The sequence below is a fragment of the Sinocyclocheilus grahami genome, unplaced genomic scaffold (genome assembly GCF_001515645.1).
Source record: "Sinocyclocheilus grahami isolate Dianchi unplaced genomic scaffold, SAMN03320097.WGS_v1.1 scaffold139.1, whole genome shotgun sequence".
Classification (NCBI taxonomy): Eukaryota; Metazoa; Chordata; class Actinopteri; order Cypriniformes; family Cyprinidae; genus Sinocyclocheilus; species Sinocyclocheilus grahami.
This window is the reverse complement of record NW_015505318.1, coordinates 1,199,222-1,215,160: the sequence shown is the minus strand read 5'-3', so window position 1 is coordinate 1,215,160 and position 15,939 is coordinate 1,199,222. Positions and strand designations below refer to the sequence as shown.

The window sequence follows — 15,939 nt, the reverse complement described above, 5'->3', positions numbered from 1 at the left end:
CTGACTCACGTAAGTACGTTTTCATTTAAATGATTTGCCACTGATAATTCAAATGCGAGTTTTGGGCAGTAGAGTAGCACTTGTTGTTTGTCATTTCTCTGATCACAACGCAGACAGAGTTTTATGTTTACGCGGCATGGTGCGATGCGATGCAATGCAACGCAACGCGTGAAAAGACAGTATAAGTCATTATAATCAGTAATTATGTCCCCACTGGATGCAACAAATGCCTCGTTTATAATGGGTTTTAATGAAAAGCTTATTTATTCAATGATGTATAAATCTCAATTATAAAAAATGGCCCTTATGACTGGTTTTGTGATCCAGGGTCACATATAAGGATATAAGTGATAGGGTAAATTAATCCCCATGAAAATAAACACTATACTTAAGCCACTTTTGTAAAACATATGTGTCACAATAACAGTTATCTTCATCCAATTAATTCAATTCAAATGTTTAATCAATTGAAAGCCCAAGGTTTAAATCCTTCTGTCATTTATGCACAATATGTGGCTGTTTTTCAAGATGCTGCACACTTTATGAAGGTAGTTGACAAATAGGCAGTAAAAAAATTGTTTTTGTTGTTGTTGTAAAAAACCTTTTATGAAAAAGAAATGCATATATTTATGTAGTGTGAAGTCTGATCTTTGAGAAAATATAAAGGCTCACTAACTTTGTCAATTCTTTCACTGCTTTTTAAAAACATTTTTACTGAACTGTACCATACATTTGGCCTAAGGTGTGTGACACAGCAAAAATTAAGAAAAAAACTCTTAATAATACATAAATAGCAAGAGAGAGATTTATCTTTATTGATAGACACTTATTTTCATATAGCGCTATTTATTTAATATGAAATTATAATTAACATAAATTTTTCCCTATGACTTGTTGGACAATTTCCAGACAAACTTTGCTGTCATCCGTTCAAAACTGCTGAAAATTCTAGCATTTTAAGTTGATTGATATTTGTATCTCCCCTATTGCAATACTCAACTGTTTTTTAAGATATGTTGAGATAAAAACAAATCTGTGGTTCTTTTGTGTGTGTCACACCATAGGACATTATGTCACACAAAAGGACAGAAATGGTAGTAATAAAATTATTTTTATTTAATTTTGAACATGTCAAACGAGAAAGTAAGTTTAATTTTGATACAAACAATATCAACATGTTTTTTAAACAAAACAAAAAATAATTTTCATAATCAAAATTTTATCTCTTAGTCAATCAGTATGTTACTGAAACTATTCTAGCCCCCCGCTGCATGTCCGGCTCAAACTATAATCATTAAGACAATTTTTATTAAAAAAAATTAATATATGGTTACTCTTTTAAGGCATCATTTTGATTCTATTTACTTTCTGCATCGTTCTCTTAGGATCTCCTCCCTTCTGCACGTATCCCTGTTAATTTTCTGTCTATATTTCCATGTCCTCTCTCTTCCACTAATTTCTCTACCTCAATTCTTTGTCTCAAAAACAAAGTATCACATTTTATGCTTATTTTCATGACACTTTATAATAGTACAAGTTTTCTGTAAAAACATCAGAAAATAGTTTAATTAATGATATTATTGCATTTAAGAACACTGAAAATGATTTTTAAAAAAGGAGTTAAACAAATCTTATTTAATTATTTAAAATGCTTTTTAAAGAGACCTTGTCCTCTGGTGTGACATCTTTGTGACATTTTCTGTCACACCATAGGACGTTTCAGCCTTTTTCTCTCAATTAATGACCTTGCTATTCCGAGCTAACCTGTCATTAGCGGTTAGCAAGACACATCTGCATAATTTTCCATGATTATGTAGTTTAACATGCAGTTTTTAATTAAAAAAATATAATTTAGGGGTGTCACACCAAAGGACAACAAAACGTAACACTTGGTTCCCAAAAAATTTAAATATTTGAACAATTCTGAGAGAATAATTTTCCATGTGCACATGTCATGGGCTTCACAGGGGGCTTCAGTAACACGACCATGAATGGGGTCCTTCAACTAATTAAAGCTTTTTCTGGAATTGGCCGATTTAAAACTAGGATATGGTGTCACACCAGAGGACATGGTTTTCAGAGACAAAATGTACCTACGTTTTCAGAAACGTATGGATGAGAAAAATGATTGCCATTTACTAAAATAGACACTTGTACAATTATGCCGGAGCTATTTATTAACATTTTTAAGCTTTTATTTTTCGATTGTAAAAGTTGTAATTTATTGATCCATGCTTGAGACAGTCACACCATAGGACAATTTTGACACTTGGCCAAAAAAAACAAACAAAAAAAACTCTGCAGCTTTTATAACAACAGGTCCATGTAGGACAAATAAATCTTTAAAGGGGTCATATGATGCGGCTAAAAAGAACATTATTTTGCGTATTTGGTGTAATGAAATGTGTTTATGCGGTTTAAGGTTCAAAAAACACATTTTCCACATACTGTACATTATTGTTTCTCCTCTATGCCCCGCCTTTCTGAAAACGCATAGATTTTTACAAAGCTCATCGGTCTGAAAAGCGAGGTGTGCTCTGATTGGCCAGCTATCCAGTGCGTTGTGATTGGCCGAATACCTCAAGCGTGTGATGGAAATGTTATCATATTGTGATGCCGTGTCCCGGCCGGAGCGACGAGACAAAAATATTAATACCCATTATAAACTAGGCATTTGTTGCATCCAGTGGGGACATAATTACTGATTATAATGACTTATACTGTCTTTTTACGTGTTGCATCGCGCCGCGTAAACATAAAACCATGTCTGCATTTGTGATCGGAGAAATTACAAACAACAAGTGCTACTCTACACTGCTCAAACCTCGCGTTTGAATCATCAGTGGCAAATCCTTTAAATATGAAAACATACTAACCGTCAGTGAGTCAGAACAGCCGGCATTGTAGTCTACTCTACCAGGATCAGGATCAGTCCTCCATAAAATGCGCTGCACACATCTGAATATTTGGGTTGAACTGTTCTGGAACAGTGTTGTAAATACAACTTAACCACTGATTACTAGTCGTGTCCTCTTTTGAAAGGCCAAACAAAGTATTTTCGCTTTCACAACGAAACACACAGCGTCACACATGGCAGGGTAGAGTGAGCGGCGGCGGGCTAGAGTGAGGAATGGCCGGAGGGCTTGAGAACGGTGCGGCCGGCGGGCTTGCGGCAACCACATGTGACGACCCCGGGCTGGACTCGGCTTCGTCCACGGTGAAAGCCGATCCAGCAATCCACAGCGAGAAGTTGATGTATTTCCTCAGCGAACAGCACGGATCAGCTCTAGGCATGGACGATATCCGCTTCATCTCTTTTGGAAGGCCAAACAAAGTAGTTTCGCTTTCACAACGAAACACACAACGTCTTCACGACATGGCAGTGGCAACAACAATACTACAGCGAGAATAAAAGTTACGCCTTCTTTCTTTGCATGAACATTTGGGCGGCATTATGCAAATCTTCCCAAATCGTGACGTAGACATGTGGGGGCATGTTAGAATGAGCTGTTTTAGGTAGGCGTGGTTAACTTTTATAAAGAATATCACTTTGGATTTGAGACTTCAGTCTTTGCAACTTTACAGATCTTCTTTATGCACCAAGAGCTTGTAGCACTCCAAAGAGAAAGGAAAAATTGAAATCGCATCATATGACCCCTTTAACCATTTACTGCATTTTAAATAACAATATTAATTATATTCATTTTAATCTTGTGGGACAGTGAAAATGCCATGTCACGTCAACAACCCATGTAAAGTGGTGTAGAAGCTAATTGCATCCCAGAAAAATGAAGTCAGACAGGTTTCTCTCAAGGGAACAAAATATATGCATAAGCATGAAGGAAAAATAAAAAATGATAATAAATACAGTGGGTACGGAAAGTATTCAGACCCCCTTACATTTTTCACTCTTTGTTATATTGCAGCCATTTGCTAAAATCATTTAAGTTAATTTTTTTTCCTCATTAATGTACACACAGCGCCCCATATTGACAGAAAAACACATGGGAATTGGGATGACCTGGACCTGATCACACTGAGAAACAAAACCAGATTGAAAGAGAGAAAAAAAAATAGAAAGAAAGAAAACAAAACGGAGGGAAAAGAATCATCAAAAAGAAAAAAACCCAAGCACAACAAACATGACACTGTGAAAGCATACATCGCAACAGAGACTACGAACAGTTGTACATTATTATTACATATCTGACTAACACACAGACAGACATGCTGACAAAAATCACATCCTTGTTCACTGCGTAATCCTGCCAGGATTATCTCTGTAAGGGTTGCAAAACACATAGGGCTCGCTTTAAAGGGGTCATATGATGCTGCTAAAAAGAACATTATTTTGTGTATTTGGTGTAATGAAATGTGTTTATGCGGTTTAAGGTAAAAAAAAACACATTATTTTCCACATACTGTACATTATTGTTTCTCCTCTATGCCCCGTCTTTCTGAAACGCGTTGATTTTTACAAAGCTCATCGTTCTGAAAAGCGAAGGTGTGCTCTGATTGGCCAGTTATCTAGTGTGTTGTGATTGGCCGAATACCTCAAGCGTGTGATGGAAATGTTACGTCCCTTAACATACTGTGATGCCCTGTCCGGCAGGAGCGACAAGACAAAAACATTAAAACCCATTATAAACGAGGCATTTGTTGCATCCAGTGGGGACATAATTACGGATTATAATGACTTATACTGTCTTTTTACGCGTTGCATCGCGCCGCATAGATATAAAACCATGTCTGCATTTGTGATCGGAGAAATTACAAACTACAAGTGCTACTCTACACTGTCCAAAAAACTCACGTTTGAATCGTCAGTGGCAAATTCTTTAAATATAAAAAAAAAACTTACTTACAGTCTGTGAGTCAGAACAGCCGGCATTGTAGTTCTACTCTACCAGGATCAGGGAACAGTTCTCCATAAAATGCGCTGCACACATCTGAATATTTGGGTTAAACTGTTCTGGAACAGTGTTGTAAATACAACTTAACCACTGATTTCTAGTCGTGTCCTCTTTTGGAAGGCCAAACAAAGTAGTTTCGCTTTCACAACGAAACAGCGTCACACACCGCCTTGAGTGAGCGGAGGCCGGAGGCCTAGAGTGAGCGGCGGCCTAGAGTATGCGGAGGCTGGCTAGTGAGCGGAGGCGGGCGGGCGGGCTTGAGAACGGCGCGGCTGGCAGATTCCATGAAGGAGCGTCCGGCGGGCTTGCGGCAACCACATGTGATGCGATCTGATTCAGATCCATTTATAGCTGCCTGTACCTGCTTTGGCAGCACACATGAGTGTTTGTGGAGCGCTGTGGCTTAAAGTTTCGCCACCGACAGTGAGGTCATTTCACACGGTACACTGCCCAGCGTTTGTGTGTGTGTTTGAATGTGTGCGAGAGACAGAAAGATAAAGAACAAGAAAGAGAGTGAAAACACACTAAAAAATAGGCACAAGATACTAAATGCACTGAAATAACTCTAGAACACAAGTATTTACTGCAAAGTGCACTCTGTAATTTTTATATAAATATTGTGGCAGTCTTTTTGGTAAACAAGACGTATTGTGTAAAAACAATTGTCCGATAAAAGGGGTTTAAGCAAGCTGTATTCAGCTTGTCATGTGATGTCAACATGGCGGCCCCCATGAGGTGGTCTGCTCCATGTAAAATAAAACAGCTTTTATTAGGCTACTGATGGACTGGAGTCTTTGTGATGAGTGTGCAAAACAAAACAAAACAAAAAATTAAATAAAACAAGAAAAATTAAAAAGGTAACTGCGAGTTTTTAATCTCACAATTCTGAATTGTGAGAAACTCTCAATTGCAAGTCCAATTCTGAGTGGAAAAAAAAAAGACCGATATGTTCTCAAAATTGCAAGTTGTATCTTACAATTCAGACTTAACTCGCAATTACGCGTTTTAAAGTCAGAATTGCGAGATAGAAACTTGCCATTCTGATTAAAAAGGCAGAACTGTGAGTTTATATCTTGCAATTCTGACTTCATAACTCGCAATCACATGTTATTAAGTCAGAATTGTGAGATATAAACTCAAGATAACATAAAATGTCCCTTTATTTATTGTAAAAGAACTGTCACACAGGGATCAAGTACATGACTTGTTTGTACCATCCCAGCGTAAAGTTTTATTGGCCAAATGTTGCCAAATGTTTTCGAGTTCTTGGTTGTGTTTCCTTCAAGTATCAATTTTGACTCAGTTGTTTCTTCTAAAATTACTTAGGAAAAATAAAAGCAGAAATAAGCATGTTAAAATTAATTAGCTCAGATTTTTTCTTGCAAGAATTTGATGAGAAATCACAGACTGTTGACTGCAGTCAGGCTTGGCTAGTCTCAGTTGAATTTGAGATTTTTTCTCAGGAGAACAATCTGAAAATCAGGAGCAAATGTCTCAATTTGATTTTGCTCCCTAGGAGAAACTACTAATATATTCAAAATATCTAATTTGTGCTTTTTACTTTTCAACATGCTGACCTGTTTTGCATAATTACTTTATTAGCCCAAAACAGCATAGATGACATGCAAATAAACAAGACAATGAGCAGGCGCAATGCATTCTAAGTGTAAGTGTATTCCCCCTTATGTGTACATAGCCAATGGCAGAAAGAGAGAAAGAAAAAGAAAAGGAAGGAGGGGAAGGAACACACTGGGCAGCAAGTAATCAATCACACAAGACACATACTTTATTGGAATTAAAGAAGCAGTTCAGGAATGTGAGAGAGAGAAAGTGTGTGTATGTGGGTGGGTGGAAATTGAAGAATGTGTGTGAGGGGAAGCGGGCCCATCATTTCTAGAACTGGATGGTAAACATCACGGCGGGTTCACCGAGTTCGGAACAGCAGGAAAACTTTGCGGTGTGGACACAGGAACAGCGCGCACAGAGCCTGCATTTGGGCACAGCTCGCAAAAAAGAAAAAAACCTCAGCTAAACCGAGAGTTTGCTAATAAACAGACTTTATTCTGAGCTGGAACAACATTAGCAATTCAAACGCAGTAACTTAAACTCTCCAATTTCATGCATCCATTGCTGAAGATTTTCACGCCGTTATAACTGTCGTTAGAGAAATAAATGAGGCCTCACCTTTGGAGGGCTGCTGTTCTCCTCGGCAGGTGGAGGGAGGGAGCAGGTCTTGTTGTTGGTGGCTGGTGGTTCCGCATTATAGTCCCGGAAACAGCAGAAGAAGGGACTAAAGATACTTCTGTTCCTGTGTTTCTTTAAACTGCTGTTGGACTGGGAGACTGTGACAGAGAAAAACACACACACACCACACGCTGGTCACTGCAATGCACAAACTGTTCAAAACATCTGGGGCTTTACCTTCCCTGCCCTGTAACTTAAAACCCGTCGTCCTCACATACAGCGCACATTCACGAAGGAGGTCGTAACGAGTGAAAAAACAACAGTCTGTCAGAGTTTGCTTATTGGTTACTGTGCACAGCTCACATAACCAAAAAAGTGTGCAAACAGCTCCTTTTGTCTATTATGGTACACAGAACGCGTCTCCACGGGTGACTCTGTCACCTTTGCCCCCTACGCTTGCACGCCTGCTGTTCTGTGACAACAGCAAGTCATCGTGCACAGCAATATGTCTCAAGTATAGTCACACAACCTGCTTTAAAAGCCCTCTATTGGGAAAAAATGCAAATCAGACACTGTACATGCTAAATGTGAGGAAGACATGTTTAAGCTGATAGACGGTGGGTCTAAAATTGAGTGTAATTGTGCATGAAAATATGCATGATGTCAAGAGTCACAGTAAAATAAATGAAATGAAATAGTGCATTTTATTGTAAAAGAACAGTCTGCATAATCCCAAGGTTTGTGCAATCCCAAAATAAAGGAAGAGCCTTTTCCACCAAAACAAAACAAAGCAAAGCAAAACAAATTCCCTCTTTATTGTAAAAGTCATCAGACAATGTTTGCACAATCCCAGAATAAAGGAATAGCCCTTTTCAAATAAAACAAAACATAACAAATGTTTACATGATCTCAAAACAAAACACGCAACAAAAATCAAAACAGAAGCTTTCCTTTTAAAGTAAGTCAAAAAAGTCACACAAGGTTTGCACAATCCAAAAATAAAAGGAAGAACCTTTTTCAAATAAAACAAAACAAATTCTAAAGACGTAACAAAGCAAAACAAACAAAACAACAAAAAACTAAAATTATTTCCTCTTTATTGTAAAAGGACAGTCACAGAAGGTTTACATGATCCCAAAACAAAAACAAAAAACTCTAAACAAAACTCACAACAGATCAAAAATCAAAACAACAGCTTTCCTTTTAAAGTAAAAGTCACACAGGGTTTGCACAATCAAAAAATAAAAGGAAGAGCCTTTTTCAAATAATTTTTTAAAATATAAATATAGTTTAAAAAACAATTTTTAAAAAATCAAACAAAGCAAAACAACAAAATAAAAAAATATTATGGCATCTTTATTTTAAAAGAACAGTCACAGAAGGTTTACATGATCTCAAAACAAAACAAAAAACAAAACTCACAACAGATCAAAACAGCAGCTTTCCTTTTAAAGTAATCCATCTGTCCATCTCACAATAACATTCTGGTTATGTGCACATATGTGCATGATATTTTGGCCAGTAACAGCAGGAACTACACAAACCGTACTACGAAAAGAAATACTGAATATTTGCAAAGCTACATCACTTGGTTGCACTCCAGTTGATTGCTGTGTAATAAACAGAAAGACTGGATGACAAAAACTGGCTCTCCCATAGGTGATCTAATGAGGCATGCAGGTCAGGTATTGTTATTGAACGAACAGGTCGCTCTTGACAGCAGCAGATGTTTGGCAAAATAGAGGGGGGGTAAGCAAAACATTTGGAAAATGTATTTTCTATTAAATTGAGTAACAAAAGGCTCAAACACTGATGAATGAGAAGTCGGTCTAGATGCGTCGTTCTAGTCATACTGCTATCTTGTGACCTGCTGTGTGTTCAAGTGGCACAGTACAGATAGGGTTTCATGCAATCCAGGTCAGTCGTGAGGGCCAAGTGCTCTCATTGTTGCAGTAATGCCTGTTGTTACTGCAACTTAAAGTGCTAACAATCAACCAATTATACACTTTCAATAAATCAAGAACTACTACAGTGCAGTACAATCTTCTAGCAGGAAAACCTGGCTAGTTTAGCCTATTATTTGTTAATATATTTGTTAAAGGGGTCATATGATGCTTTTTTAAAGATCATTATTTTGTGTATTTGGTGTAACAGAATATGTTGACAAAAATGTTCAAAAAACACATTATTTTTCAAATACTGTACATTATTGTAGGTCCTCTATGCCCCGCCTCTCTCAAACGCTTCGTTTTCTACAAAGTCCCTCCTTCCGACAAGCGCAGTCTGCTCTGATTGGCCAGCTGACCCAGTCCATTGTGATTGGCCGAACACCGCAAGCACTCGTCGGAAATGTAATGCCCCTTACCATAATCGCGAGCTTCATCTTTCAAAATAAATGTAAAGACAGAGCCCGAAAGGGGAACAGAGTCTCCGGTGTATACAGTACGCTTATTATAAAAGACAAAAATATATTTATTGAGATATTTATAGGCATGATTCGGTGAAAGACATATTTATAAAAGAAAAAAAAGAAAAAAGAAAATAAAATGTATTATTCCTGTTTATTTGAAATGCATCAACACAAGATAGAAGAGCTTGTAAAAGCATTAAGGATTTTTTTTGTGTGTATTAAAAGTATTATGCATATAATTTTACTCAATACTATACTCATGCGCTTATAACCTGAGCCATGTAACAGTTGATGTCTATGGAGGACCAAACCTGCAGAAATAATAAATAAATAAATAAATAAATAAATAAATAACAGGAAAATAAAGAAATAAATGACTTAATAAAAACAAATATAGTTTATTTGTAATAAAATTTAATCCTGAATTTATTTTTATTACCTTTTTCCTATATGTATTATTTTCTGTATTTATTTTTACATTTATTTTTTATTCTTTTTCAGTTTTATTTACTTATCTTATCATTTATTTGTATATTTATTTATTTATCTATTTATCTATTTTAAATGTATTTATTCATGCGTTTATTTATTTTTATATTTATTTATTCCCACATATATTTATTTCCAGATTTATTTATTCATTTATTTATTTTTACTTTTCCGTGTGCAGCATGGAAATGAGGGAGGCGGTCCTTGCGGAGCATCGGTGAAAAAAATAAATACATAATATAATACATAAAGGAAAAAGTAATAAAAATAATAATTCTGGGTTAAATTTGATTACAAATTAATTATATTTGTTTTTATCAAGTAATTTATTCCTTTATTTATTTTCCTGTCATTTTATTTATTTATTTATCTATCTATCTATTTATTTATTTATTATTTCTGCAGGTTTGGTCCTCCATAGATGTCAAGACATTTTAAATAGACTTTCTCCCTATTTATCAAATTTTATAATTATAAAATGTGACCCTGGACCACAAAACCAGTCATAAGTATCACGGGTATAGTCAAAAATACATTGTATGGGTCAAAATGATCGATTTTTCTTTTATGTCAAAAATCATTAGGATATTAAGTAAAGATCATGTTCCATGAAGATATTTTGTTCATTTCATACCGCAAATATATCAAAACGTAATTTTTGATTGGTAATATGCATTGCTAAGCACTTCATTTGGACAACTTTAAAGGCAATTTTATCAATATTTTTTGCACCCTCAGATTCCAGATTTTCAAATAGTTGTACCTCGGCCAAATCAGATGATGTACAGGGAGCCGCAATTATACCTGGCATTGAAACTGTGCTTTTGAATGCACTTTTGATTCGCTTTTTAGTTTCACTTTCAAGATTTGCGATCACACGTACTCTGTTTATACTATGGAGCAGCAGTACTTACCACACATTTTACAAGATTAGATGTTTGTCAGTGGTGCTGAGGATCTGCAAACCATTCACCATCATCCTCACTCATCTCTCCTTACTCTGTTTATGTGGTAAGTGAAATTTTAAGTACTGTAATGTAACCGGCAACGTTACACCCCCTAACTCCAATGCCCCCCACCCCAAATTTATAAAAAAACAGACACACAAGCAGTAAGTGTCTTTAAACACACTGTAATGTACTTGTGTGAAACTAATTTGAGGGGCATCTCCAAAGACACTACAAAGATAGAGACAGAGGCATTAGACCCTCTGATTTTCTAACTATAATTACCTGTCAGTTGACAAGCTGGGCTCTGAGGCATAATGAGATGTAAACGAACCGAACGACCTTCCACACAGAAACGCTAGTCAGAGGGTGATTTAATAGAGTATTTTAAAACATAATTGTACTGTTGTCCAAAGTTCTCAGGCTTATTATAATGAGTAACTAAGTCTACCGAGGATACACAGTCTGTCATAACACACGGTACGATCCAACCTCTGTGCTCACATTCCCAAAACACCATTCCTGTGCGATCCCTCCCTCCCGGGCCTCCATTTTGAGGCCGTTGGTATTTTCCAGCCTTGATCCGTCTGCCCTGCACGGCAGTCTAATAACATGCAGGTGGGAAGGACGCCAGAGGGAGAGATAGAAAGAGGGGGGCAAACAGGAGGTGGGCCACTGTAATGAAGCCTGTACCAGCCCCCTGAACAACCATCCATCCAAAACAAACAGGGTTTTCTCCACACACACACATACAAACATACCCATCTAAAAACATTCTCTGGCTGACCACAGGAATGTGGCTGGAGTCAGTTTGCATGGCGGTGCCATCCCTGCTACAGTGTGAAGAAGTGTTGGTTATTCTATTTAAATTCAACCTAACTCCACAAACTGTAGTTAACAGATGTCTGTATTCATGAATGCAAGCATTTGTCTAACAAAGTAGAGATTAGGGCAGCAAGATTAATCAACATAAAACTGAAATTGTGCTAAGGCTTAGCGTGATTATCAAATTACAAAAACTGCAATTTGATTAAATACATGAGCTGCATACTTCAGAGTGAAGCGTAGCAGTGTGTTTTTTTACAAACTAAAAGTTTTCAGCAGCTCAGAGCATCTGGTTCACAACCTCTGGAACACAACATGTGCCAACCATCTTCACAAACTTGTAATGAGAAACGCTTATTAACTGCCTGTTGTCAACAAAAGAGAAAATCTTCTTGAGTTGTTGGTTTGCTTGTTTTTTGGCAGAATAAAACTTGATAGTTTAATGCTTCAAAGTGAAAACATTAAAGGGATAGTTCACCCAAAAACGAAAATTTGATGTTCATCTGCTTACCCACAGGGCATCCAAGATGTAGGTGACTTTGTTCCTTCAGTAGAACACAAGCGAAGATTTTGAACTCAAACCGTTGCAGTCTATCAGTCTTATAGTGTAAGTGGATGGGAATCACGGCTTTGGGAGTCAAAAAAGCATACACAAACAAAACCAAATTAAACCCTACAGCTCGTGACGATACATTGATGTGTAAAGACACAAAACGATCGGTCTGTGCAAGAAACTGAACAGTATTTATATTGTTTTCTGTGCACTGTGTGTGACTAACATATTTTGTTATTTTGATTAGATAATCATCAAGTGTTCTAGAATAGAAGCAGTTAATCTGTGAGAGTATACAATATCCATATGTATGTAATTTCAATACTATGACCTTAGTGTAGATATTTAAAGATGGTCATCTTTAGCATGACTGTTGATATGAAATGGTAACACTTTACAATAAGAGTCCATTTGTAACATTAACTAAGATTGATAAAAGCTGTAGAACAGAAGTATTGTTCCTTGTTAGAGTGTGTTAATTTCAACATTTAATGATATATTTTTTTTATTTTGAAGTTGCTTTAGTTAACATTAATGAACTATGAACTAATTTTAATGATCAATATATAATATTAATATTTTTATTCATTTACAACGTATAGTTTATTTTTTTTATAGTAGTGCACTATTTATTTTACGTTCAGTATCCATTTGAAAAACTATCGGTTGATTAATCGGTATCGGCCAGTGTGGTCCAACCTAGCTATCGGTACCAGTAAAATCCATATCGGACCATATAAAATATCGGCCGACCCCTACTTTACACTGTATCATCTTACTCGAACAGTGTTAGTGAAGACAATTAAAGAAGTCTTCCTTTCGGGTTTATGTAATAATTCTTATTTCGATATTTTTATTTAGTTCTAATAAAAATAATCATTTTTATTATTATTATTAAAAAAGTCATTTTGATACATAATCACAAAGCTTTTAGCTACAAACCAGGAGCCTTAAAAAAAACTAATAATAATTCACAGTTTTTCTCAGGGGAAAAAACTAAACAAAACATTTTTTCCCCCAAATCGTGCAGCTCTAGATCGTGTACAGATACCAAAGGAGACAAGAGTGTGGAGACAACAACTCAGAATCCTGCAGACAACAAATGACAGAAAACCAAGTCTACAAGGGCCTGGCGTTCCAAAAACCTTGATGATTGATGAGGATCTGCAAACCATTCACCATCATCCTCACTCATCTCTCCTTACTCTGTTTATGTGGTAAGTGAAATTTTAAGTACTGTAATGTAACCGGCAACGTTACACCCCCTAACTCCAATGCCCCCCACCCCAAATTTATAAAAAAACAGACACACAAGCAGTAAGTGTCTTTAAACACACTGTAATGTACTTGTGTGAAACTAATTTGAGGGGCATCTCCAAAGACACTACAAAGATAGAGACAGAGGCATTAGACCCTCTGATTTTCTAACTATAATGACCTGTCAGTTGACAAGCTGGGCTCTGAGGCATAATGAGATGTAAACGAACCGAACGACCTTCCACACAGAAACGCTAGTCAGAGGGTGATTTAATAGAGTATTTTAAAACATAATTGTACTGTTGTCCAAAGTTCTCAGGCTTATTATAATGAGTAACTAAGTCTACCGAGGATACACAGTCTGTCATAACACACGGTACGATCCAACCTCTGTGCTCACATTCCCAAAACACCATTCCTGTGCGATCCCTCCCTCCCGGGCCTCCATTTTGAGGCCGTTGGTATTTTCCAGCCTTGATCGTCTGCCCTGCACGGCAGTCTAATAACATGCAGGTGGGAAGGACGCCAGAGGGAGAGATAGAAAGAGGGGAGCAAACAGGAGGTGGGCCACTGTAATGAAGCCTGTACCAGCCCCCTGAACAACCATCCATCCAAAACAAACAGGGTTTTCTCCACACACACACATACAAACATACCCATCTAAAAACATTCTCTGGCTGACCACAGGAATGTGGCTGGAGTCAGTTTGCATGGCGGTGCCATCCCTGCTACAGTGTGAAGAAGTGTTGGTTATTCTATTTAAATTCAACCTAACTCCACAAACTGTAGTTAACAGATGTCTGTATTCATGAATGCAAGCATTTGTCTAACAAAGTAGAGATTAGGGCAGCAAGATTAATCAACATAAAACTGAAATTGTGCTAAGGCTTAGCGTGATTATCAAATTACAAAAACTGCAATTTGATTAAATACATGAGCTGCATACTTCAGAGTGAAGCGTAGCAGTGTGTTTTTTTACAAACTAAAAGTTTTCAGCAGCTCAGAGCATCTGGTTCACAACCTCTGGAACACAACATGTGCCAACCATCTTCACAAACTTGTAATGAGAAACGCTTATTAACTGCCTGTTGTCAACAAAAGAGAAAATCTTCTTGAGTTGTTGGTTTGCTTGTTTTTTGGCAGAATAAAACTTGATAGTTTAATGCTTCAAAGTGAAAACATTAAAGGGATAGTTCACCCAAAAACGAAAATTTGATGTTCATCTGCTTACCCACAGGGCATCCAAGATGTAGGCATAAAGTTTGAGAAATAAGGCAGACAGAAAGACAGTCTGTAAGATGCAGCTTTAGCATAGGGCTGGACTATAATTCAATATCAATATGTATCACGATATATTTTTTTTCAATAACGGTGATATGATTTTTAAACACATTTCCGATATTTCGATATACATTACCAGTTTCCCATACATTGATTTATTTGTGGCGTTTGACTTCGTTGAATAAACTTGAGCACTGCACGGCGCGGGTGTTTTATACCGAAATTAAGAAATATATCGTGATATAAATTTTGGCCATACCGTCCAGCCCTACTTTAGCAAAGTGGCTTATTTTCAGAAGGAGACAGACAAGAACCCTATCAAACATGGCACATTTATAGTGATCGCCCGATACCAATACTTTTATTTTTGGTACTTGCCTATAAAGAGTACCGATACCAATATTTTCATTGCACTTGTACATTTTTTAAATATTGGGTACAGAAACCAAAAGAGTATGTATAATGTTAGTTGGTTAACTTAATTTATCAAATAGATACAGTCAAACCAAAATGTATTCAGACACCTTCAACATTTCTCACATTATCACATGTTTATTTGCTATAGTTATAGTATAAAAAATGGTAATAAAATATGACAAGAACTAGTTAATCTGTGTCAGAACAAATTCAGCTTGATAATGTCAGATAACTTTGACAGAAAGGTATGTAATGGATTACAATAAGCCAAAAATTATTCATACAGCTGTCAATATATACACAACTATCAATACTTTGTTGGGTGACCCTTAGCCTTAATGACAGCATATAGTCTCCTGGGCATGCTGTCAACCAGGTTCATACAAACCTGAACTTCAATATTTTCCCAGACTCAGTCTGAATAATTTTTGGTCCAATTTTACTGGTAGTCCACTGTATGAAGAATATTTGGGTATAATATATCACAGTTTACTTTATTTTGCTATCCTCACTTACTTAAATGCACTATAGTGTCCTACACCCACTAGTGAAAAAATATAAAAAAATTATATCTGGTCTCTGAATCATTTTTGGTTTGACTGTATATCCTTCTGTTATTTTCACACTTAATTATGCCCATTAAAATGTATTTTACAAGTTTTT

The 15,939-nt window shown here is 36.5% G+C and overlaps 1 protein-coding gene across 1 annotated transcript in view; it reads right to left on the bottom strand.

Annotated features, from left to right (window-relative positions):
* LOC107591271 (CTD small phosphatase-like protein) overlaps positions 1-15,939 on the bottom strand; it is a 53,500-nt gene that overhangs the window by 20,616 nt on the left and 16,945 nt on the right. The window contains exon 2 of the mRNA XM_016280386.1: positions 7,098-7,255. Within this exon, the coding sequence (XP_016135872.1) occupies positions 7,098-7,255 (158 nt within the window). The remainder of the gene's footprint in view (positions 1-7,097; positions 7,256-15,939) is intronic.